This window comes from Pleuronectes platessa, chromosome 4 (genome assembly GCF_947347685.1).
Source record: "Pleuronectes platessa chromosome 4, fPlePla1.1, whole genome shotgun sequence".
Lineage (NCBI taxonomy): Eukaryota > Metazoa > Chordata > Actinopteri > Pleuronectiformes > Pleuronectidae > Pleuronectes > Pleuronectes platessa.
The window spans coordinates 9,514,762-9,539,266 of NC_070629.1; the positions used below are offsets into that span (position 1 = coordinate 9,514,762).

At 41.7% G+C, this 24,505-nt stretch overlaps 1 protein-coding gene across 1 annotated transcript in view; it reads left to right on the plus strand.

The window, feature by feature from the left end:
• Positions 1-5,244: 5,244 nt before the first annotated feature.
• Positions 5,245-24,505, plus strand: part of galnt9 (polypeptide N-acetylgalactosaminyltransferase 9) — a 109,128-nt gene continuing 89,867 nt past the window's right edge. Inside the window, exons 1-2 of the mRNA XM_053421867.1 lie at positions 5,245-5,485; positions 19,055-19,235. Of these exons, the coding sequence (XP_053277842.1) occupies positions 5,245-5,485; positions 19,055-19,235 (422 nt within the window). The remainder of the gene's footprint in view (positions 5,486-19,054; positions 19,236-24,505) is intronic.

The window sequence follows — 24,505 nt, forward strand, 5'->3', positions numbered from 1 at the left end:
ACGCCCAACAGTAATTTTATATTCTCTGAGATTTAAAGAGAGAGTTGCCATGTGGCTTGTTGAATCCTGGATCAAATGTTAAAGAAACACTTACTGGAGACAGAAAAGCTCGCAAAAGTTTACTTTGATCTCTTACTCTGCTGTTAGATTTAGTCCTGCAGTGTAGGAGATGTGTGTGATCTGCTGACTTCTGGCTGCCCTTGCTTAATAGCATCTTGTCAGAACATATCCTCTCTGTTCAGCCACGTCGACGGCCAGTGAAGAGCAGCTTCGAATGACGAGAATGCCCAGTGCACTAAAATCACTGGAGCGTGGCAAAGTAAATGGTGCCCAACAAAGCACTTACTACACTATGTTTTACAATGGTTTCTATCCTCTTTGCAGCCAAGACCTCTTAGGCTCGTACCTACCTGTATTTACTGCATCGGTCTGTTAACGTGCTAACGATATGAGGCAGCGCTTGAATGGTGTCAGTCATATTGATGAACCCACTTAAGACTGTTCTGTATAGACGGACAACTTCAAGATATTTTAGATACCCACGCTGCCATCTTGCGCATTTGGATCCAGAGTGTTCATAGTAGTAATCAGGGGATGGAACCGCAATTGTGAGGTCCTGCTGATACAGGCACTCGACCAATCATGACTCAGTCTCAGCTGTCAGTCATAATGTTTCACCCCATTTTCATGACATCAAATAACCGAACACACCAGACAAATTAACACACATCAGTCTAATAACAACTACTGAAAATGATATTTTATGTGAACTCTTGACCTTTTAGTATGATTAATTTCCCATCCACTAACATGGAGGAGACTGGAGTTATAACTTGTATTGCACACAGCCACCAGGTGGCGATCAAGATGCTTTGGTCTCAATTTTCTTTTGTCATGTCGTCCATCTCTACATTTAGAGTATCATCATCTGCAGGTTCTCAGTGCTTGGCATCTGTCTGCTCTTTGTTTTGGTGACCTGCACCTTTAGTGTTATTTTTTTCAGTCAGATTTTTCTCATCAACCTGATTTCAAGTCAGTCGCTCTGTAGGCTATATATAGTTCATTCTGCATTATTGGACAACAAATTGTAAAAGAAGAGGGAATGTCAGACCTACAGCCATCAGGTGTCTTGAAGTGTGGCTCTCAATGTTCCTCTATATCCAATGGATTTTTTTCTACTTACTACATGTTATTCAAAAGGGTTGGTTTAATTGTTGGACATATACCTAAACGTCAACAGTCATCCTCACACTGATAAACACATAGCAGATTGATTCTCATACATAATTTGTTCAACTTTTTTTACAGCTGAGAAACTGTGGGAGCTCCTGCTTTATAATTCCTTTGAACGCAGATCTGATGATTACATGTCTGTAGATATTTTTGGCCGTCTTGCAGCAGTGCTAGATGCACAGTTTTATGCAACCTGCACACTCCTACTGAACATGTTCAAGTGGCTTTAGCAGTAACACTGAGTGGGTTGACTAAGGTGCAGCTGGCAGTGACCCAAGTTAATATGGTTAAAACCCTTTAGTGCCGGTGTCTGCCGTCACAGAGGCACGCAGGGTGCTGAATGCAGAAAACAGAACCGAAGTCTTCAGAGAGTCCGGCACAGAGTCCAACAGGGGAGTATATGGGCCTGTGATACTTTTAGCAGGTGTGCTGAAGTCTGCACGGTGGCTGAGGTGGCTGTAACCGTGATTTCCCCACAGTCTGTCGGTTTCTGCAGAGCTTGAATCAAATCAGCACATTTTGTAATGGGACTCGTGCAGCGGGAACCCTAATTAAAAAACGCATGCAAAGCCAAATACCTGAAATGTACTTGTCATACTGAGCTGAGAACCACACGGGCTGCAGGGCTGGTGGGGAAGCAAATTACCTACTCTCATTAAAACACAAAGGGGTGAAAACAGGAAATGCATTGTAACATCACAACACAGAAAGGAGAACGATCCCTGTGATTGTGTCTATGATTTCATGTAAAAACCAGCTGTGACAGCAGGGCTGGTGCTGTTTTCACCTTGTGAGTCTGTGGGTGTGTTTTTTATCCTGGCAAAATGTGGTATTGGAGACACCTACTGTGGGAGGAAGTACCACAAAGCTGGTTCGGAGTTAAGGTGTTAAAATGTCATTCTGTGGGCAAAATAAAACAATAGTCACACAACCATACAGTTTCAAGGTCCGTCCGATGACTACTCATGTAGCAATGATACTGAATAGCCTATAAAATAGTGATTATTGAGTATTTGTGTCAAAAATAGTAACAATTACCAAGTATTTGTTTAATTTAGTTGTCAGGACTACTGAATGTATATATCATGATGGCGATTGAGTACTTGTGTAAAAATGTATGAATGGCAATACTCATATATGAAGTAGTTATAATGAGTATTGAGTGCTAATGGATTGGAACATGAATCCGTAGGTGTCCTTGGGTCTCTTGAAAGGCCCTATATAAATGCAAGAAACCTCCCAGCGCTCTTGTGCATGCTTTGTTTGTCACTTGATAGAAATGATGAGGGCCCCTCTCTTCAAAGAGAACAGCCAACACCGGAGTGCACCACTCTTCTCCAACTCTGACACTGATCTCCAAAGGGATTAAACGTAAAGCAAACCATCAAAAGTTCTGAGAAAACTTAGAAGACCACATTCTTACACCAGATGTCCTTTGACAAAGAACTCTGCTGTCAATGAATCTAATTAATTAATATATATATATATATTTTTTACAATTAACTGCCGCCATCTGTCTATAGTGAAACGGCAAACAAACTGAGGGGTATAAATCTGAGATGCTCGGGTTGGTGTGAAGTGGGATCAAAGTGCTTTGGGCAGCTTGTGCCATGTCTGGGGTTTGCTTAATCAAGTGAAAGTACACACTGAGTCTGAATCTCCTTGTTCGTGATTTATTTGAGTCATACTTCATTTGGAGTTGGAGATGAGGAGCAGAGGAGAGTTTGAAGTATTTGAGCCAGCTGTTTGAACATGTCTGCTGATGACTACAATCCTTTGGTCTACACTAGCCGTGCCCTTAAAGATCATGGTTTTTAGCTGGGGGGGGGGGGGGGCGTTCATTGCACTTAGGAAGACAGTGTGGGTTGCAGTGGGAGCTGGATATTCCGGTTATAGAAACAGATCTGTTGCATGTAAATATCTTCTTAATCCACAAATGTTTGTCTCTGTCTGTCCGTCTGTATTTGGAACGCAAATTGACTGACCATATGAAACGTAGGCATGTGTATTGTAAATTGTCAGATAAAGTGCAGTGTCAAATGTGATGCCATTTGGACAGGTGATACGATCAATATGAATCAAAACTGAATAAACAGGTGACTAGTGCTTTTTAGACGTCAGTGGGGGCGTGGCAGTGCTAACAGTCAAGCTGTGAACCAGGTCAAACATGTCTTCTCATCCTCTGATAAACTACAGCAGTGGTCAGCAACTGAGTCAAACCACGGGTCAGAATCAACACCAGCTCGTTTTGTCTTCAAACTAAAAGCACAACATTCGTTTTGATGCAATGCTCATTACTGAGTGGAATTACTAACGCATTTATTTTGAAAATATGTGAATTTGAGTGGGAAGATTGTGTGGATTACCGAGCAGTCGTTTGAAATAGCTGACAAGCAATGTCGGAAAAAGCAATAGCAGTTCAATAAATCCTTCAATATAAACCACACATGTGATTTGGTAAATTCTATTTTATTTTTCGAAAAAAAGATAAACCAGGTAGCATGAACACAAAGTTTTCTAACTTCACTTTGCACCATATACTGTTTATAAAAAGCTCTGCACACAACATCCAGCTCACAAACAATAACACCGTTTGAGGAGGACGAGGAATAACTCTATATCTCTGGAGCATTAACACAGGACAAGCAAACATACATTCTGAGACGGGGCACTGCACTTTTGTACACGCAAATGCATTCTACCTCTTTTCCCAGTTGGTTTTGATTCAAATGTGTGATTTATAATTGATGTAGCTCACATCTGATGACGTTTAAACTCTGGCCAAGCATGTGATGGGGGAAATGATGCTTCTCCTCCTGAGGTTGACCACACATGTATATATGCAGGGGGCTGTTACATAGCGGTGCACATTAAGAAGACTACAATGTGCAACATGGACGTTAATCACTAAGCATTAAGTTGCCTCCTGCAGCGGCATCAGAGGTGAGGCGGAGACTGACTACATGCTTTACGGATCACAGAGCAAAAAAAAAACATGTGGGGACACGTCTCCGCTCACATTTTTTACAGTTCACTGACTGCGCTGTATATCTTATCCAAGCGAGCCCAAATACGGCTCCTGAATATTCATGGTTTGTGCCTCTGAACGTCAGGACGCAGCGGCGGCTCTTCCTCCCTCAGAGAGCGCGCACAGGGGAGGAGGAGGAGGAGGAGGAGGAGGAGGAGAGACAGCATGCCAGAGCCCGGTCACATCTTTCACAGCGCGACCGAGCATCGGTATCGTCTGACAACGTCCGAGGGCAAATCTGCTCTCGGCAACTCGTCCTGCTCCTCTGCGCCACCTATCAGGGCAGAGACCATGGACTGACGGAGGGCAACCAGAGAGAGACAGAACGAGAGAAGCGCCGCCTTGTTTTTGGAGCATACACATATTGTGTGGACATACGCTCCTCTGGATCATATGTGCAAGAGCGCCCTGCACGGATCGAGTGACCACAACGCTTCCGAGAAAAGGGATGCCACAGCAGAGCAGTGATAGCAGCAGGATGCTTCGGTTGTTTCAGTGCATCTCCTGTAAGATGGACGAGGCATTCTGGGGCTGATAGGATCTGGCGACTTCTCACGTTGCAGAGAGGGGGGGAGATGTTTGTGCAACTGCCATAGGCTGTTCAAAGAGGATGCATGCCTCCCGCGGCGTCGTGTCTCGCTTGTAACATGTAGCTGGAGGGACGGCGGAGAGTGCGCAGCTGTTTCTCGGCCACTGAAGCTCCAGCAGACGCGTCGCAGAGCGCGTTGTGCCGCCAGCAGCCTTCCCACCTTGAACTTTCCTGCTCCGGAGCGTGATGCGGGAGCGCAGCCTCCCGAGCTGTCCGCGGTGCTGAACGCGTCCCTCCTCCTGCACCGGGTCTGCGCGAGTTGATCTTCCCTTCCACCGAGCAGGCAAACCAGCCTCCTGCACCATCCCGCAGCGAGGTGCCAGACAGCAGGCCACCCCGCACATGGACAGCTGCTGGGCTTGACTGGGTCAGCCACGTCCGCCGATTCTCTTTCATGGCTGTGGCACGCAAAATCAAAACTTTGCTGACCGTCAACATCTTGGTGTTCGTGGGGATTATCCTGTTCTCGGTGTACTGCAGGATCCAGGACCGATCCGACGAGCTCATCCAGCTGGGGCGCATCTCTGACCAGAGGCTGCGAGCCAGGAATGGCAAAGTTTCCAACTTGGTGGACAGGCAGTCTATTCTGCAGAGGCTGGAGAGGCTGGAGGATGTGGTCTACAACCAGTTAAACGGTAGGATACGACTTGAAACAAACTATAACCTGCTGGTGATGAAGTCAGCGAAGAAGTATCATACACCCCCGTACAGACACTTTGTGACGGCGTGAGAAATCCCAAAGGTGCATAGATTCAGTCTGGTCAGTTTACCATAAACCAGTAGTATATGACTGGTTTTTCTATGAACTTTTATGTTTTTAAAATCTTCTTATCTTTGCACATGGAGCACTGTGCCTCTGAAGCTCGGACCTGTCTTGTTAAGGAGCAAATGAAGCAGGGTGATGGATAAGAGTGCAATACTTATATGTGCCTCGACCCTTTGTATTGATAGACTTTACTGGGCTGTTACTTTAACAGCCTATCAGACTGTGTCACCCTTAACCCATAATTGACTTGTTTTAAACTTTACATAAACTTTAAGCTTTACGTATTGATGCGTGTTAGTTCTGCATCCCACAGAGCAAGTCTCTCCCTCTCCGTGTCCGTTCGTGTCTTTTCTCTGAAGGCACTGCTGCTCCTGAAACATATCAGATTTAACAAGCCGTCTGAGTTTTGAAGGAGAGTCTAATGTAATGGCTCCATAACGGAATGACAGACTTGTATTTCATTACATGGCCATTAGTCTGTGAGGCAGATTTTTTTGGTCTCCTCGGCAGAGCACCAATCTTTGAAATCAAGTCATATCCAGTACGACTCTGTGTTCCTGCACGGTGGTATTCTCCTGGGGGAAATCCACGCAAATCCAACTGTCAAAGATGCAAACTGGTGTTTGTTTTGCATTGACTCACACAGATGTAGGAAAACACTGAAAAGGACGCAGTGCATGAAATACCCCATGTTTATTCACTATTAGGAATATAAAGACATTATTTCAATCAAGGTTTAATTACATCAGTGATGCAAACAAACCTTTTACATCCCTAAGAATTGTAAGAATCACATCAAGCATCATTCTACCATGCATTACAATAATATTTACTATATTTACGTATATTTACTTTAAGATTACCATCACCTAAATTGGAAATAAAAGCCCAAGAGGTGGTTTTCATTTCATGCTATTGGACACCAATACTCCAAAACCTAAACACATGCTTTTTTTTTAATTATATTTGAATCCTTACGTCAATGAATCAGCAAATGGTAAAGCTTTAATTGTTTGAAAAATTACAGAGAGAATGTTTTTTTTTTCCATTTCAGTAGATCCACTGAAAAATATTTTTTCCGTCTTGTATGTATATAAACATTTTAAAAACAGGTCTTTACCATGTACCACTGCCTTCTACTACTACTTCATTTGTGTTCATTGATGTAAGTTTAAAGGGCAAATAACTACAACTTAAAATACTAATCTATAGCTGACAGAAGAGAACATGGATAAACTCTCTCTTACTCCTGCTGAGGTCATTGTTTTTGTCAAAGAGGCTTTTTTAAATTGGTTTGTGGACTGCGCAGAGCTGACAGGATATTGAGGCTAAGTGGCATCATTTTCTCCCACTGTCGTGACCGGCTGTTTTGGTGACAAGCTTCAAGACAATGTCAGCGGTGTTGTATGAGAATACCAGAGAAAGGCTTTACTACATTACAGCACAAACACATCCTAATGGAGTCAAACTCCTCACCCACTGGCATTTCAATTCCAAATGGCCAACCCCTCACATCCTTCAGTTAGAGCCATACCGTCTTCTCCTCCAGCCGAATAACGAGGACTCAGCCCTGTTGCTCCATTGTGCTCCGTGGTGAAATGTTGCCGCTGTGCAAAGTGTTGCTGATTGATTTTTAATCTATCACTAAAGTTGGTTTCTATTTACTAGCTCACCGTTCTCTCCTGGGAAACAGTGACTTTGTCATTTGGTGTAAATTGCAGGCTTCACTAGCTCAGGATGAAGGGGGAATGTGAGGGATGGGGCAGTGGAAGAGGAGGCCATTTCTTCTGGTGTGCTGGAATTGTATGCTGTTCCTCAGTAAAGGTCTTGATCCACAGTTTAACCTCCACAGCCCAACAAGTAGCTCCAACTTAAAAAATCACTCTAAAATCATTTTATTTTCAGTGGAAGCGACAGTATCTCGCTCTGACTGAGTGTAATGTGAGAAGCAAGATGATCGACAGTCCATTTGACTCTTTTTCCAGCCTTCAGCGGCAAAGGACGTTTCACAGCTTCATGGACCCTAAACCGTGCGGCTGCAGATTTTTATTGTTTCGCCCTGCGTTCTCTTGATATTATGCCCGAGCTTCAGCAGCTATTGAGGGTCACTCTGTCACTTTGAGTTATGCTTGGCATCTGGCATCCACCCAGCAGGCATTTCCTCTCAAAAAGCACAATTCATCCTTTCAGTCACTTTTCTTTATACAGAGACAATCCAATAGAGTCAGTCGAGCCCATACAGTGGTTCTGCTGTGGGACAGAAACAGTGCGTGCGTTTGTGCAGGATTCATATAGGAATGAAAGTACAAAGAAAGTTCTTAACATGTACTTGGGAGAGCTGAAATGTCTTGAGTTCCATCAGTTTGTCACATGCAATGTTTGAGTGGCTGCACTGTAAAACATGCATTTGTGGAATTGTGTTGGCTAAAGTGTAACTCCTAATTGAAATGTTGCCCTTGAGTGTTAGCATCTCTTTGAGGGGGAGAAAAAGTCAGAACTTATTGTGTCTGTGTATTTTTAATGATGATTAGTTCAGTCACATTGGTTATGCAAAATTTACTTTATTTTAAAGTGAAAAAAATAGAAAAACCCTTTAAGATAATTTATTTTGAGAAACTACATAAAGACATGTACATACACATCGATTAAAAGACAAAAGTAAACAAATGTACATTCGTATGCCCACATATATACAAAAAACACAGGGTTGTATCAAATGTTTAGAAGTGAGACAACCAGAGATCTGACAAAATATATCTCTCGAGTGTAGATGCATATCAGCTAATTACTTGATATGTAATAATTAAAGGTTATTTTATGTGCTGGAAAGCCAGAGGTGCCCAAACTATAAGTGTGGTACAGCCCCCATTTCAAGTCACGGTCCTTCCCCTTATCACTGAACCTATTAGATAATCATTCTGAAAGGCAGCCAGGTGACCAAGAGACGTGTGCCACATGATGCTGACGATGCTGAAGAGGCTTTCCAAGCTTTTACCAAAAGCATCCTTCCTATCAAGCTGTTTTTCCCCCCGATGATGACGGCTAAATTAAGTCCGAAAGACGGACGGAGAAAGTCTGCAGAAAGTCAGGAGGCTCTCACTCGATCCCTGGAGTTCAGTGCAAGTCTGCAAGCAGCTTATGAGGAGAGTTTGCAAGTGGTAGATTTAAGTTAAATAATTCAGAGGGGTCACCCAAAATAAATAGACTGGAGGAAAAAGAGATATTCGTTGTCATAATGAAAACTTTATAAGTCCATGTAGCTGGGAGACTACCTGGCCCCATCTCCTGCCTTCCAGTCAACATATGTGTACAAGACAACAGAAGCTTGTGGAGGAATATATCATGACAGATGCTACATTCAGTGTCATTCTAAGACAGATAATTGATATCCACCATTTACAAACATTAACCACAGGTACAAGTGTCCGTCTGTGTAATTTTGGTTACATAATTTCTTTGACTGTGGCAATGAGTTTCCAGAAGTGCACACACACACACACAGGCTGGAAACATTCGCTTGCGGTCGCCATCCCTCCATGATTTGTCTTGAGCTCTTTAATGGGATCCTTAATCTTATCCTCATATCCCAGGTCAGTGGCCCCTTTTTCGAAATCACGCACGGACCACAAATTGTGTTCTATGGCCACTGGGGACAGCAATGGCGAGAGGAGGACTCGCTGCGCCAATAACTATTACCATGTCCGGCAGTGATATGAAGTAATTGCCCATTCCCTTTGTTGTTTATTGCCGACCAATGGCGAGCAATGAGCGCTAAAGTAACGTCCAATTAGATCTGGATGACATAAAGAAGCGTGAGAATTTGTCTTTTATGGTGGTGTGATGGATAGTGGCTGGGCTCCCATTGAGAAAACAACAGTGAAGCTTTATCAGTTGCTCATTCGACGAAGAAACAGGCAACATGAAGGTTATCAGTGGCGCCGCTTTGCCGGGGACACCATTGTCTCTTGGAAATCAGATGAGGGGGTTTTAAGCTTGTTAACAAGCTTATGAAGCAGCGTTTAGACCCTAAGTACTGCATTAGATAGCAAATAGCTCCTCACCTGCTGCAGCTTCGTGAGTGACCTGCCTAAATGAACAGTCTGCACAAATAAGATCCGCTTCCATTATCCGGGGAGATAGCGAAATGCATTTTTTTAATATTGGAGCTTGACTCATTGGGATTTTGTAGGTCGAGGCTGATATGCTCATTTTGAAATCCAACAAAATATGCTGATGTTCAGTCAGTGCAGAGAAAACACGATAAGAGAATTAGTTCACTGCCTACTAAATCTCGACACCCTCTGTCACTGCTGCTACGTCTCTCAGGCTTTCTCTTTATGCACAGCACAGTAATAACAGTGGCAGACTTCCCACTCGGAATTTCTCAGTCATTATTGAAACAGTGGGTCCTTGATTTCAGACAGGTAGACATGAGCCGGCTTATTATTTCAGGCTGACAACCCTCGATTTTGCCGTCAGAAATGACACCTGTCGCCTCCGGGCTTCCCTGGCACAATCAGGACAGCTCCTGAAATAATGGTCTTAAAAACAGATATTGCTATTAGCGAGCGGATGTGCAGCTCTGCGGGTTACACCCCTCTGACCGCTGCTGGATGTGTCATTGCTGGAGATCCGCCGCTGTCCCACAGCTCACGGTCACACCGAGGCGCTTGTCATCAGCCATGCATGTCACTCCCGGCCGTTTCCCAGTGCGTAGGTGCTGATGGGATGGCAGCCTCACAGGCCCAGCTGCAGTGCCAGATATGCTTCTTATCTGTAATGCCCAATTATGGCAAAGAATCCAACGCTGTTTATATGCTAAGCCTGCCGGGGCAGAGACTCGATGAGAAATGTCACACTCCCTCCCTCGCTCTCCTCCACAGACACTTGATGCTTAGACTGTATCTTAATGATACACATCGGCATGTGACTATATGCTGTTGTGCAGTGTGTAATTACGCCGGCTGCAGCGACGCCACATCGCAGGACGGCGAGGCCTGAAATGAAATGAAATATATCTCGATAATGATATGCAGATGAGGCTGTTGTCCACGGAGGAGGTTCAGAAAGGGATAAGAATCAATTCTTCTCAGCCTTTAGGAATGATGATAATGAATTCAGCGGCTCACCTGACAATCAGCCACAGATGGAGCGAGTGCTCGTCTTATTCACACCACCGGCCTGGAGTCATGCAGTGATTACAATGCCAGCATTAAAAGATGACAACCGATGAAGGAGGGCGTAGAGGTCAGCTTCTCAGGAGGCTCAACATCTAATGATGTAAATTTGTTTTTTATTGTGTTTCTGGCAGTGATTGTTTATCCATATTGAGTTTTTACATAACTGGGATATAAGCAGAAACAAACACATTGTTAAGAAATGAGCAGATGATGCATCTTTAACAGATGAAAATGGAGTTTGATATTATACAGTCAGGTTTAATCAGTGAGTCGGATCGACACAAGAAACAGAAAACCAGATCTTCCTCATAAGGGGATCTTACCACAGAGTTAACAGAGAGGGAGAGTTATCAGTTTCAGACTTCTGTGATATTAAAGTTACTGTGAAAGAGGAGCTAGTAACAGTCAATGCTGCCTAAAATTCCATGGTGCTGATGTAAATGTAAAGAAATATTGGGAAATAAGTTTGTTATCTACAGATCCAATCTCCTTCACTTGAACAGTGAAGTCGGCCGTATCAACGCTGGAGAATGATGCATGACTTTGCAAGAATGTAAAAGAACCAGCTGCAGCCACAAAGTGTATGTAAACGACTAAAGCATCGTTTCAGCTGTTGTGAACAGTTTCACTAATAGTAGCAGTTGGATATCATCTCAGTAATTTCAATCCAACTTAATGCTAAATTGGATTGAAACCCTCTGGTGCAACATTTGGTCTGAACGGCGGAAAGACGTTTGGAAATGATGATGTACATTCACAACCAATTGCTGATGGGGTCTTTTCATTCATGCAAGGCCTTCACTGATTTGTCAGCCTCCTATCACATGATCCCCCCTCCAGAACAACCTTTTACACATGGAGGAGAAAAACTACTTGTCATGGCAATAGACACGTGTGCCAAGTGTACGTGAGTGGTCATGTGATGTGTGTTTTCAGGTGGGTTGGTATGAACAGGGATTGACACTGATTTGGAGCCAAAACACTGGTGTGGACACGAATCGTTTGAGTTTTCGTCACAGTTTTTGATTCAAGATTCAAGATTCAAGATTTTGATTGTCAAATGCACAGCAATAACATTAAGCAGTCGCTGGCAATGAAATGCTTGAGTCACGGGATCTCTTCTAGCAATGCTCAAGTAATTACAACCAAAAAAATAAAAATGAAATAGAAATAGTATAAAATAGAATAAAATAGAATATCAAACATTTTAAATAGAAAATAAAATATATATATATCTAAATATATATAATGTAGCCTAAGTTTGTAATGGCCTCTTCTATTTCCATGGATAACCGATTTTCTAAGTGTATTGGAAAAATGACTTGGTGTAGTGGAAAATAGCAAAGTGTGGTTGAAACCTATTTGATAGTTGAAGAGTAACTTTTTGCTTACCCGTCTAAGACTCCATGACCTGAAATGTCTATGACCTGAAACCTGTATGACCTTTCTATTTACCTGTTTGACCTTTCCATTACTTATTGACTGTCAAAAGAACCCAATGGAAATGTATGCAAATCATTTATTCCTGTGCTTTAGTTCCTGTCTTAAACTACCCTACAGAACCAGTCTGGATTGGTTCAGAGAGACAGCCCTAGGTCCTCCTATATAGGATCTGTGCATTAGACTGTTCTCCATCTTCACTCTGAGATCCTTGTGGTTTCCCTGTGTTGATCCTTTCTGCAGAAAGCCCCTTATTAAATACACGTAGATAACTTTGTTGTTTCCAGCCTCTTGTATCTCCAGATTTCCATCACACAAGCTAAGCCATATGAGCAAAGTATATGAATAAAATGTGGCACATTAATTGTCAATAGCACATGACTGTTTGCTTAATTAAGGTGTGTTATTAGAATATGATGTTATATTGTGTGAACAGCTGAACATATGAAGAGTTTAAAGTGCAGATGGAAACAGGTGGACATAGGACAGGTGTTGATGATTCTTAATATTTCATTACACAGTTTGAATTTAGACATGTTTTTTATTAACTTATCAAACGGAGTGAGTTGCACCCTTTGTAATTACACTTATTAGGCCTTAGATGCTTTCTATTCAACAATAGCAATATAGATTAACCACAGGCTAGTGGGATTTTAATGTGGCCCTCCGGTAATGCAGTATTTAGTTAAAGAGATGAGTCCGGTTTCAGGAAGAAACAACAGTTGACACATTTTTTTAGCTGTGAATCCTGAAACGCGTTAAACAGAGCTTCTTGAAAAGTCTTACTAGACACAACAGGCTAGTTAATGTTTACAAAACTAAAGAATAACCCTTGATAACAGGTAATATGAATGTCCCGCCTCTGCTATTTGTGCACTCTGTATCCACGATGCTGTTCTTGCATTTTCAAGCAAGCTTCGGCCTGTGACCTATATGTTTCAGAAGGACAGCATCCCGTTGTTTACAGATAATTAAGGAGTCTTGTGCAACAAATTTCCAAATCGGAGCTGTTGTCCTCCTGACATGCCTGCTGCCGCTCCGAGTGGTGCTCCTGGCTTTAATGAAGCTCTCCCAGCGGCTCCCCATATTTCATAGATTTGTTTTCGCCTTTGAAGGTTCGAAGCCTCTCTAGAACGAGTAATTTTTCTCGTATGGAACAGATCTCTCAATCCCCCCGTACTCCTCTCACCATCAATATTTAGAGCTGCGCTGCATCACTTTGGACACACATAAATCCACTCCTGCTCTTAAATCATTCATTAAAATGAGGGGAGGGGGGTGGGGGGTGTAGGGGGGTCATCTTTGAATTGGATGCTCTATCTTATAAAGGCCAAATCGGACACATTCTGAAGGTTACTGTATTATGCAGAGATGTTGCGACTTAAATGTGTCATGTCCGGGGGATTTGGACAAACGGATTGCGAGGACAGATGTATCCCTGGACACAATGAGATTTAAATTGTCGCCTGACGGTTTGAGGCTTTGCAGGGGAATGCAGCCTGAGTGGATGAAGCAGATGTTGGGCTGTAATTGCTTTGCAGTGGGATCATGTTACGGTGGTGTTCAGACGGCGAGCTCACATCGGAAATAGCACACGGAAGAACACTTCGCAGGGAACTCACGGAAGTTTTGAAAGTTGTGTCGACAAATAGAAAAGCAATGTGGGCTTTTAGTCATTGCCATCCTTCTTTTTTTTACTAGCACATAACAGGCCGTTTACTGGATGCTTTTATACAAAGTGCCCCTCAGGATCATGTGTACATACATTTTTAACTCACGCAGTTAGAGGAACCGAGCTCTTTGTTCTTATAGAGTAATGCTCAGATGTACACGGTCCAATTATTCTCTCTCAAGAAATGTAGTAAAAGCTATTCTATTTTAGTTTTTGTGGACAGTTCATTTTTGGATTAAAAAGAAGCTGCTCTGTAAAAATGCATTTTTAGATTGATTCATGCATATTCACTTTTCTGTCTTCTTTTTGCAAGAAGTGGAAAAACACAAAATATCCGACTGAATAATTAAACCACTCAAAAGATCGACCAGGTATTTTCAAAAACAGGATTTAAAAAGACCTACGCTATAATAGATCTCTGCCAAAGACCCCTAAGACTTTACATTTAAAGTGACAAACAGCATCAATGTGCCGCAGATCTGTTTTAACTCCTCAGCATTAAATTAGCTTTTTAGAATACTTTAATGTACAAACATCTGATTCATGACCAACTTTCAGCCTTTATTCTGTGAGTGTCCTTCGTTGCTCATCCCATAATGGAATTTCAATCAGGCAGAGGAAGTGGCAGCCTGGCGAAAGAAAAATAACAGAGTGAACGTAACAGAAAGCTGACAGCCATTGCCCTGCTTCCAAGATTCATGCAGCGACAGAGAGGTCCTCCAGACTTGAGTCTCCGGATCTGGAGGATATTTTTGTGTGTGTGTGTGTGTGTGTGTGTGTGACATGGGCTGGTATGCCAGATGGCGCATCCGTGACGTGAACCCCACCCATACTTGTCAAAATGCCACCGCACGGGCTGGTGCGGGCCACGGCAAATCCCACTTGCAGGAAGAAGCCAGTTTGCCACCGTTCAGCTCCGATTACAAATCTTCCGTGGCACCCGAAGATTTGAGGCCATCCAAATATGGTGATTACTCAGCAGTTCCTTGAGGGGCTGAAGCTGAGCCCTTCATCGGTGTACGCTGTTCACTTACTGTCTTTGTGTCCATCTGTTGATGTGGTGAACAGACGCAGCTTGATTCTTCTGTGCAGGCCACACTGGATGCTTGGCTCAAAAGGCTATTATCTGATGTTATCCTGCAGTTTTGTGGAAGTTTAGATAGTCAAACAATAATAAAGTCTAACGGAGTCAGAGAGGCTCATTCATAGTAAATAGTATATTCTATTTGCTTCAGGAAAGGTATTTAATTCAATGCTCCAATTTATATTCCATTCATTCGTTTTATTGTTGGATTTTCTGCAAAAATAAGCATCAGTAGTTTGGTTTGTTTAATGACAAAGACTTGGCTTCTGTATGGATCATTGGCTTTTTGTCAGGGCTTCCTGTAGTAGCTAAAGTTAGCCGACTAATGTCCCAATATTTTGCAGGAATTCAACATTATCTCTCCCTTTCTTTAGCCAACAGTTGCTTTTTCTTTTACTCTGCCTCACCACAGGAAACCACTATACGGTTAAATGTACACTTTAATAAAGATACTTTCATTGACCAGTAATGTTATATAATAAGCATTTTCCGTACAACCTTACCCTTTTTACTTATTAGAAAGGCTCCCATCAGCCATTCTTTTATTTATTAACAGCAGTTTCAAAAAACATCTGAATATTTATGTAGTACCTCTCGTTTCTAAAATAAACTGAGCTCGATAAACAAACTGCACGATTTGCTTTTAATGTGTGATTAATGATGTGTATTTTATATATTTTTTTATTTGCTTTTATTTGCTCTTTTCTGTTTTTTTTACAGATATTAAGTGTCTTTTGGCATCATTAAAACCACTATATACTATGAAATGTCGAGTTGTCCAATATGAAGTTTTAAATCAGGTATGCTATGAGAAACTATTCAAATGTTTTAGTTTTTAAAGTCAAACATGAACTTTATTTTTAAGGCGTTTAGGCCTTTTTTGAGACTGTGACCCGTTTTTCTCCTTTTCTTTCTGAAGCTGGTCTCTGTCGCTGACGCAAAGTGAGGGACTGAGAGTCCCAGTTGTGAGACTCTTTGATGAGAGCAGTGTCGTACTCTAAGTCTGACACATTAAATCCTGTGTTGAATGATGAAATATGACGGGGCTGACCGGGGACCAGCTCCCATTCACCAGCAAGAACACACATACTGTATGTGTTGCCCACTGCTCTGTATAGATTCATCATGGATTGAAACAACCTTCATGGAACACACACACTGTATGAATATCCTCCTCAGGGTCACAGTGATACCACTCACTGCTTGTATGATGCCTCTATAATTAGACTTACAGAGCCCTAAGGAGCTCAGTGTGGCACCTGCTGGATCCTTATAGGACTAAATGTGTCTGTAAACATCAGTGATTCATAAAACAACTAAACCAAATCAACTGAACTTATATGGCAGCAAGGCTTTAAAGCATCTGTGTCTGTCTGTCATATAAAGCTGCCAGGTCAGATTTTTTTTTTTATGTTGGAGTAGGTCAATGATAATGTTTGTTTTGTTTCTGTATTTTTTGATGAAAAATTTCAGGTAGTCTTTATTAATTGAGTTAATTTCCCTTTTTTCAGTTATTTTGTTATTGATCCACCTCTTGTAAATATGTGTGTTACTATCCCAGTTAATGATCAATAAGAAATTTGTATGGATCAGGTGTATTTATTATGGACCAGATTTCAACCGTCCCAAGCATCACCTCGGTTATATAGTACAAGATAATTCTATATTGAAACAAGTAAAATATAATTGTACATGTTATTATAACTCACTCAGAATTATACGACTGATTTTATAGCTGTTTCACATAACATTACTTTAATGTGCAGTTCTGGGAAACAGTAGCTGCCATTACATTATTGCCTGCTGGAGCACGGTGTGGTGTGAGCTCTTTTCACATCGTTAACGACATCTTGACAGCTCCATATGAAAATATAGCGCGTCAGCCTTTAAGAAAACCGCAGGCTTATGGATTGTAATTCAGCAGTGTCTATCACTGACAAGATCACACTGTCGAGGCTGAACACAGCATTTGATCATTGGTGTTTTAAACTGGTGAAACAAAATACTATTTCAAATGGGTCATCACAGGAGACCATCACGAAAGCTCATGCTGCTAACTGTAGATGTTGAAGGTGACACCTTGGGAGGGAAAGACTTGTAACAATATGACAGACACCTCCGGCACCTCGAGGTGTTACAGCACCCGTAGAACTCTTACTGTGCCTCACCCCTCTATGATTGCAATGAAATGAACCTACTTTTTAAACCTACTGAGATCCGCTTGCTAGTTCACAACATTGTAGTTATGAGTAAAGTGCTGTTGTATCTAAGTATCTTAGTAGATACGCAGCATAATGTACAAAGTTAAACTCTTATATTTTCAATCTGGATCATTAAAGACTCACCCATCTGAAACTGAGAAAGGAACAGTTTTAATCGTCAATCCAACTGAAACCGATTTTTACGATGAAAGACATAATTTGATTGTTGCAACCCAATAAACTCTGTAAAATGATTATAATCTACCCATTAACAGCTCCATTCACAGTATAATGCATCATTAAAGGGATAGTTCATCCGAAAATGAAAATTCACTCATAAGCTACTCACCACTGTGCCGATGGAGGGGTGGGTGACGTGTTTGAGTCCACAAAACACTTTAGGAGTCTCAGGGGTAGACAGTGTTGGAGCCAACTCCAATACAATTGAAGTAAATGGTACCAGGTCTTCAGAGGTAAAGTACGACAGAAGAAACCCACATGCACACACAGAGCAATCTCTTGCCTCTATGCTCTCATCCAATAGTTCAACTGAATTTCATTTTTGGGTGAACTATCCCTGTATAATTACAACCAAAGATGTGTTGTCACCCTCTTAAATATGTCAAGCCAATAAAGCCTGTCAGATGTTTTCCCTGGTCCAGAACAACATAGGCACCTACTGGAATGTTTTTTTTTTTAACTGTAAACATGTTCACGGAAAACAATTTGTAGAACCTCTAAGGAAATTAGCTCTTAACTCTGAACAGTACAATTAGTTGCACTCACATCTCTCATATATCTACTTATGTCCTTTATATTCCAAACATTTAAATAGGGGACCAATATTACAGCAACATTATTTGCGTGTGTGTGTTTGTGCATATTCAGATTTGCAAAAGTGTAAAAAAAACTGAAAATGATGCTGAGATTTGCTGATAAGCTTCTCAAAGTTTCTTAAACTTGAGAAGATAAAAGATTCACGGAGAGGCTCAGGGAAGAAATGTTTTTGTACATGGCCGCCTTTCATAACCAGTTGTAATGTTTTATTCCATTTGCCCTGTGTATAATAATAGTATGTATCTGTCTTCACATGTATGTTTGTTTTCCATTTATGGTTTTGCCTTCGTTCGAACCTGTTGGGTCTGTTTCTATGTGTTGTGCATTATCACATGCCACAGGCAGGCATGCTGGGGGCTTTGAGGGACTTATAAAATGTGTGGGTTTCCTAGTTTGTTCTATTAAGTTTTATTCATTCAAAACCCAATTTTGGTTATTCATGTTACTATCATTATCATTTTTTTTGTCACAACTACACTTTTGAAATCAGCAAAGCTCTTACGATTACTTACACCCATTTTGAAAATATATATATTATAACATTAATAAATATGAAAAGCAAAATGCAATGCAACTCCAGGTGTGATCACAATCCTAATCCACTCACAGTGGATTTTGGAGATTGTCCCTCACATCTGATCACCCACTGACTGTTTCAGGCCTGCTCTACTGGACGTGACTCACAGCTGTGCACTATAAATTCTCTCTGGTCTCCATTGATGGTCGGTGTGCCACTGAGTCTCCCAGCTTCTGCTCTGCCCTGCTTATCAGTGTGACGTCTGTGTCCATGTGGGTGTTTTGCAGCATTTCCATTGACAGACAGTGTAATGATGCCCCGTGGATGAGCCCCGCCGGCTCTCTAAGCTGCCATACACCAGTCTCCTCACACCACTTCAGAATGTCAATCAGCCTCCCCTCTGCACGACCTCTCTCCTCACCTGTCTGCCTGTTCTCTGTGTCTGCCCCTGCTTATGGCCGCGTACACCTGCGTGACTTTCTCTCTCTTGTGTTGTTTTCACGGCAGGTTTGGCAAAGCCCATGGGGCTGGTGGAGGGGCCCGGGGGCCTCGGCCAGGGGGGAGCCGCCGCCACTCTGGGAGAGGACATCCACGACGCAGAGGGGAAGTACGAGGAGTACGGCTACAACGCTCAGCTCAGTGACCGCATCTCCCTGGACAGAAGCATCCCAGACTACAGGCCCAAAAAGTACGTCCACCTCCTCTTTCTTCTTCCATCTTCTCATGCACTTCTACCTACAGCTCTGCACCTGTCTCCCCCTCTGGCAGGGTCGATAATGTTAGAGAGACTTGCTCCTGCAAGGTTTGCCAGTTTAATCCCTGCAGCAGTTGATGCACTTCATTTACATGATGGCACAAATTGTGTGGGAGGACATTTTGCCAGGAAATTGGCATTTTCATCATTTTCTTTATCCTCATCATTGTCTTCCCTTGGTTTTTACTGACGTTTTGGTGAATCTCCAGAACATTTTCTTTGCACAAACTATAAGCATGGTTGTGGTGCAAGATGTGCCACAAATGATAAGATGAGCTGTTGTTGTGTTGAGGATTAGAATGATGAGATGATGATGATGACATGATGATGATGATAAGAAAGATGAGAATATACTAAATCATTCTGACTCGATTCAGGCCAAAAATGCAGGGCGAGTTGTGCTTTTAAAGGCTTTTGACAAACTATGAAGTCACCGCCCGATCTTAGGTCCAATGCCGTTTAACAACACAGATTTCAGAGTCTGACCCCTGTGATGGAAGTTTTCTAGTTGATGTCTTATGCAGAAGATTTTTATGTAGACTTGACTTGAGGCATCAAGGAGACCAGAAGGTTGAACAATATACAAACACCAACAGAGTAACATGAATAATTGTCCCCCCAAAGTCTGAAGATGTCTCACACAGCCGTCCCATATATCTCCCTCTACTTGCATCACCCATTCCAACAGCACCTCCATGAAAGGCAAGAATTGCTGTCACTCTCTATGTTACATGGAGGTGTGCACATGCTATTGGATCGTTAAGCCTAAAGCATGCATTCCTAAATCATTTAATGACCTAGTGTCTTGTCACAAATGTAATATGAAAAAGAGTTTGAGTTGGTGCCTCTCTGTCTAGGGAATCTGAGTTAGATATGAAAGTCCATGAGCGTAGACACTACAATGTACTGGCGGTTGGCCCTTTATCTATAACCTGACCTTAGGCATTGTGAAAAAGAAGTGATTATCTGTGGAATTAAACACACTACTAATGGTGTCCAGATATAATGTGTGTGAAATTCCTCAACAAGCCCTCTACTGAAATAGTTGCTCTGCTTACAGGCAACATAAACATCGTCACACGTGTCTACTAGTTGACTTTACACCTAACTGTGGTAGTAACACACTCTGCAGCACTTAAGGTTAGCCTACACTTAGCTAGTGTGGCTGTATTTCATGCGCAATTTTTCCGACAGCAAATGTTTTAAAATAATTGAATGTAAAGGGAGAAGCTGTCAAACTCAATGGAGAACCTGGCAACACAAGGATACGTACATTTGGAAGCAGAGGGATGCTCAGTGTTTTACTGGTTGTGGGACCTCATGTCAAGAGACAGGTAATGTTAGTATGGAGCTGATGTATTTTGCTTTGTTAAGCACTGTTACTAAGTGTTACATTATTGTAGGTTTTGTTTATAATGTGATTTTGTTTTGTAAGTTTATAAAGAGTTTTACACTGTTTTTTTTATAAATGTTTATTTAAGTATGTACCTTAAACTGTTAACAATTAATGTGTTACATTTCCACTTCCGATTTGCCATTGCAATAAAAAGAACTGCTCCTATCGCCAAACGTTGCTTCTTTAAAGAAAAATCGGTTCTTCTCCCCGAAAGACACCCAACCCAGAAGCAGTGTTGGAAATGGTTGGAAATAAAAAGAGTACGGTATAGGTATGCTCCTATTGAGACGTGTTCTACACTGGATCTTAAGTACAATGCTTTCCTCATTCATTTTAATTGAAGGCGCTGCATATTTAATATATGGCTTCATTTTTATTCAAGAACTCTTACGCTAAACATTGAAGCCAGTAACCAGATCATGGGGCGTACAGTATTGAACGTCACATGGATCAAACACTGCCTGACACTGGTTTCCATATGGAACACCAAAATGCAAATGTCACCCTTGTAAATTTAATGGCTGCCAGTGGTGCACATTCCTATACACCTGGAGCTTTATGACATTCAATTTGCAGCGGCCGCCCTCAGTTTTCCAGCGGCACATGGCATGTAGTGAAGTGTCTCAAACCCTGATGACATGAATGGGAGAGAAGTGCACGGTGAATATCTTTTGTGTCCTGCTTAATAACACATTTTAAATGAGTGCATTCCTGTCATGCCAGACATTGTTTTGCAATGGTTTGCTTAATTATGTGAACATTAACATTTTGACTGACTGTGGTGGAATCTGTTTGTGACCCAACTGGTGTGATTGAAGCCGATTTTGTAACCCAGCATCCCTGATGAAATGAGCATATGTGAAATATGCAAATGAGTCAATATTTCTGTTTCTCAGATATTGCTCCACCTCTGCGCCTCCTCATTAGGGAGACTCTCAGGGGGCCGCGGAGACCTGCGGGTAGGGGATCACGTGACCTGGGAGGAATGTAATGTTAAATTAAATGGGAAATGATATAAATAATCCAATAGATATACTTTCGGAATTAATCATTTGATTTGATGTTTTTATCTTTTTACTACTATCACATTAAGCCGCTCTCTTTGTTATCTCATACGTCTCCAGTTAGGAAATTCTGTAACTGTCGGCGTACCTAATATTGAGGGCATCCTTAATGTGGATGAAAAAAATGATCAATAACTTTTTAAGGTGTGTGTAACCCTTATTTCTTGGTGGGTAGTTTTATGAAGTTACCATGTTATGTGGCTACTAAGGAGCTTATAGTGTGTTTTCAAATAGTCAGGTATTGCTCATTGCAGACTCCACTAAACCTGTTGTATACGTTACTTTCCAACTGCACCAATTTACACTCACATCTACACAATGGCACGTAAACATTTTTATAAAAGGGGGAGAGAGATGACATCCAGGTCAGAACCCAACCAGCGCTGAAGGAATCAATCTCAAGTCGGTTTATGACACTGATAATCATCCATCTTGTCCTTCGCTGTCTCCCATGATAAAACGCTATGAAAAGGAAAGAGAGCTCCACCACATCATTCAGGGTTTGCAACTCTACCACGCCCCCTCTGGTCATATATGAGGGTGTCGGTGGGGATGTTAGAGGATCTGGGTGGAAGAGGATGATACCAGGATGCTATTTATTCAAAGAAGTATCTAGATAAACATCGCTGTACTCTTCTTCGCCATCTAAACATTACCATATCCCTAACCGGTGTGTTAAATTTGCCCTCTCTGCAGAAGTAGTGTTATGATGGTTCCCTCAACAGTCGCATCCTCACAAACATGCCCTAGCTCATCCTGCTTGATACTCTTCATCTTCTTCGTCAGTCTTAAGGCCTAACTCCACTTAATCCTTTCTCCTCTCCGCTGTCAACGGCCCAGAGAGGTTTCTGAAGGCTTTAGCTGGGATAACAATTCATTTCACGCAATCTGCTTCGTTGCAATGTTATTTTTCAGGCCCAGAAACATTTGACATGATTCGGAAGGAGCTTGGTAATTGATAAAGTCAGTGGAGAGAGCGCCTCTGGAATGGAAGGGTTTCAGGAAATTCATTTTTTTAATCGAACACAGTCGAGAAAAAATGGGACGCCAGACAAGGGAAGGGAGATTGTTTCTGGTTATTAATAGTGCAGACTATGTGTTATGTTACTTACAGTGACACAGGTTGGGACTAGATACTGCAGACTACATATGTCAAACAGATGGATCCAGCTCCTTCTTGTTGATTTGTGTCTCTGTGGCATTCATCTTTCCTGGGTCCATTTCTGGAAAACACAATGTTTTCTGTGTCCACATAAACAAGCACAAACATTGAGTACAAACAAAACATGTTGTGTCAAACAAGGTAAATCTTGAATCCATGACAGATATCCAATAGGTACACAGTGTGATAAAGACCATTTGTTGTGTTGCTCAATGGAAATCAATACAATGCAAAGCGCAAACATGGTTTTCTTTGCTTTCTTTCCGTTTACAGCAGCGAAGCAGCATTTTTAAGAACAGGAGAGGCATTAAATGTGATTTTAGCAAAGAGAATTGTCCACAGATAGAAAATGGATGTGTTTACAACCAACACAACATAAAGTATTTTTGTGGCACTGGTGGGGGTTTATAGGTTCCTTCAAAATGCTGATAGGCTTGTATGAACACTGCTGCATTTGCCCAGTGTGCTTGTGTGGAAGCTGTTAATCAGACTCTAGCACTGACAGAAAAACTGGACCAAGAATATCTATGTAAAAGTGTATTTCCTTCAAAAAGAACCCCTGTGCAATCAGAACGGTTTTATGATAATAAACATGTGAATTTAGCATGAATTAAAAATGCTATATATCCATATTAAATCTGATCATCAACTGTCAAAGAAAGAATCACATAAACAGTCTGAAAAGGCAACATATATATGTATAATAATAACATATCTATGAAAAACAACTCAGTAGCTGATGCAACATATACAGTATGTCAGCGTGTGAGTGCAGGGATAAGACCTGATCATGTCAGTTCCCATTCAGAGTCTACAAAAGAACATGTTAACTGATGCCTTCATAATACAAACTCAGTAATGAGTAACAAGAGTAAAACCTTCCTTTTTCATCCTGTTTCTTCCTGCTCATTGCTATTCATAAACAAAGGTTTGAGTTACACTCTCTCACAATCAGTTATTTAACTTAAATCCACACATACTGAATGGTGCAGTGAAGTCTGGCATCACAGTTATCAAAAGCCCATTCATCCACATGACTACATGATAACAGCTGTCGTACAGTTTGTAAAACTCGAAGCAGATCAGGATGTCTGACTGTCTACACAGGATCTGAATGGATTAGTTTAAATATTAAAACAAAATTAATGAATAACAAAGACAAACTATATATAAAACTTGAAGGGCGCTCTGAGGGCACATATTGCCACCAAGGCTAATGCCCTATCTCCCTGTGAAAGCAGCCTTGACTGTGTTGGTCTGCCATATTCTAATCTTATCCTTTCACAGTTTCATAATAACCTCAACAATTTGTACTTTCTTCATTGTAACTTGGTGTTTTGCTCGGCTGCAGCATTGTATAGCTGCGTGCAGATCTATTTATTTTATATCGTCCGTAACGTTGTTACAGTCCATGCAGACAGTCAGACCTCCTAGTTTCAGCTCTGACTGACAGGTGGCCTACAATGCAGTTCTCTCACACAGGAATTTGTCAGTCTTTAGTCTGTGTACCTGTCACTCATAACCCGTTGTGCATGTGTTTTTGTGTGTGTGTATGTGCACCCCCTGCTATCACCATAGTTTG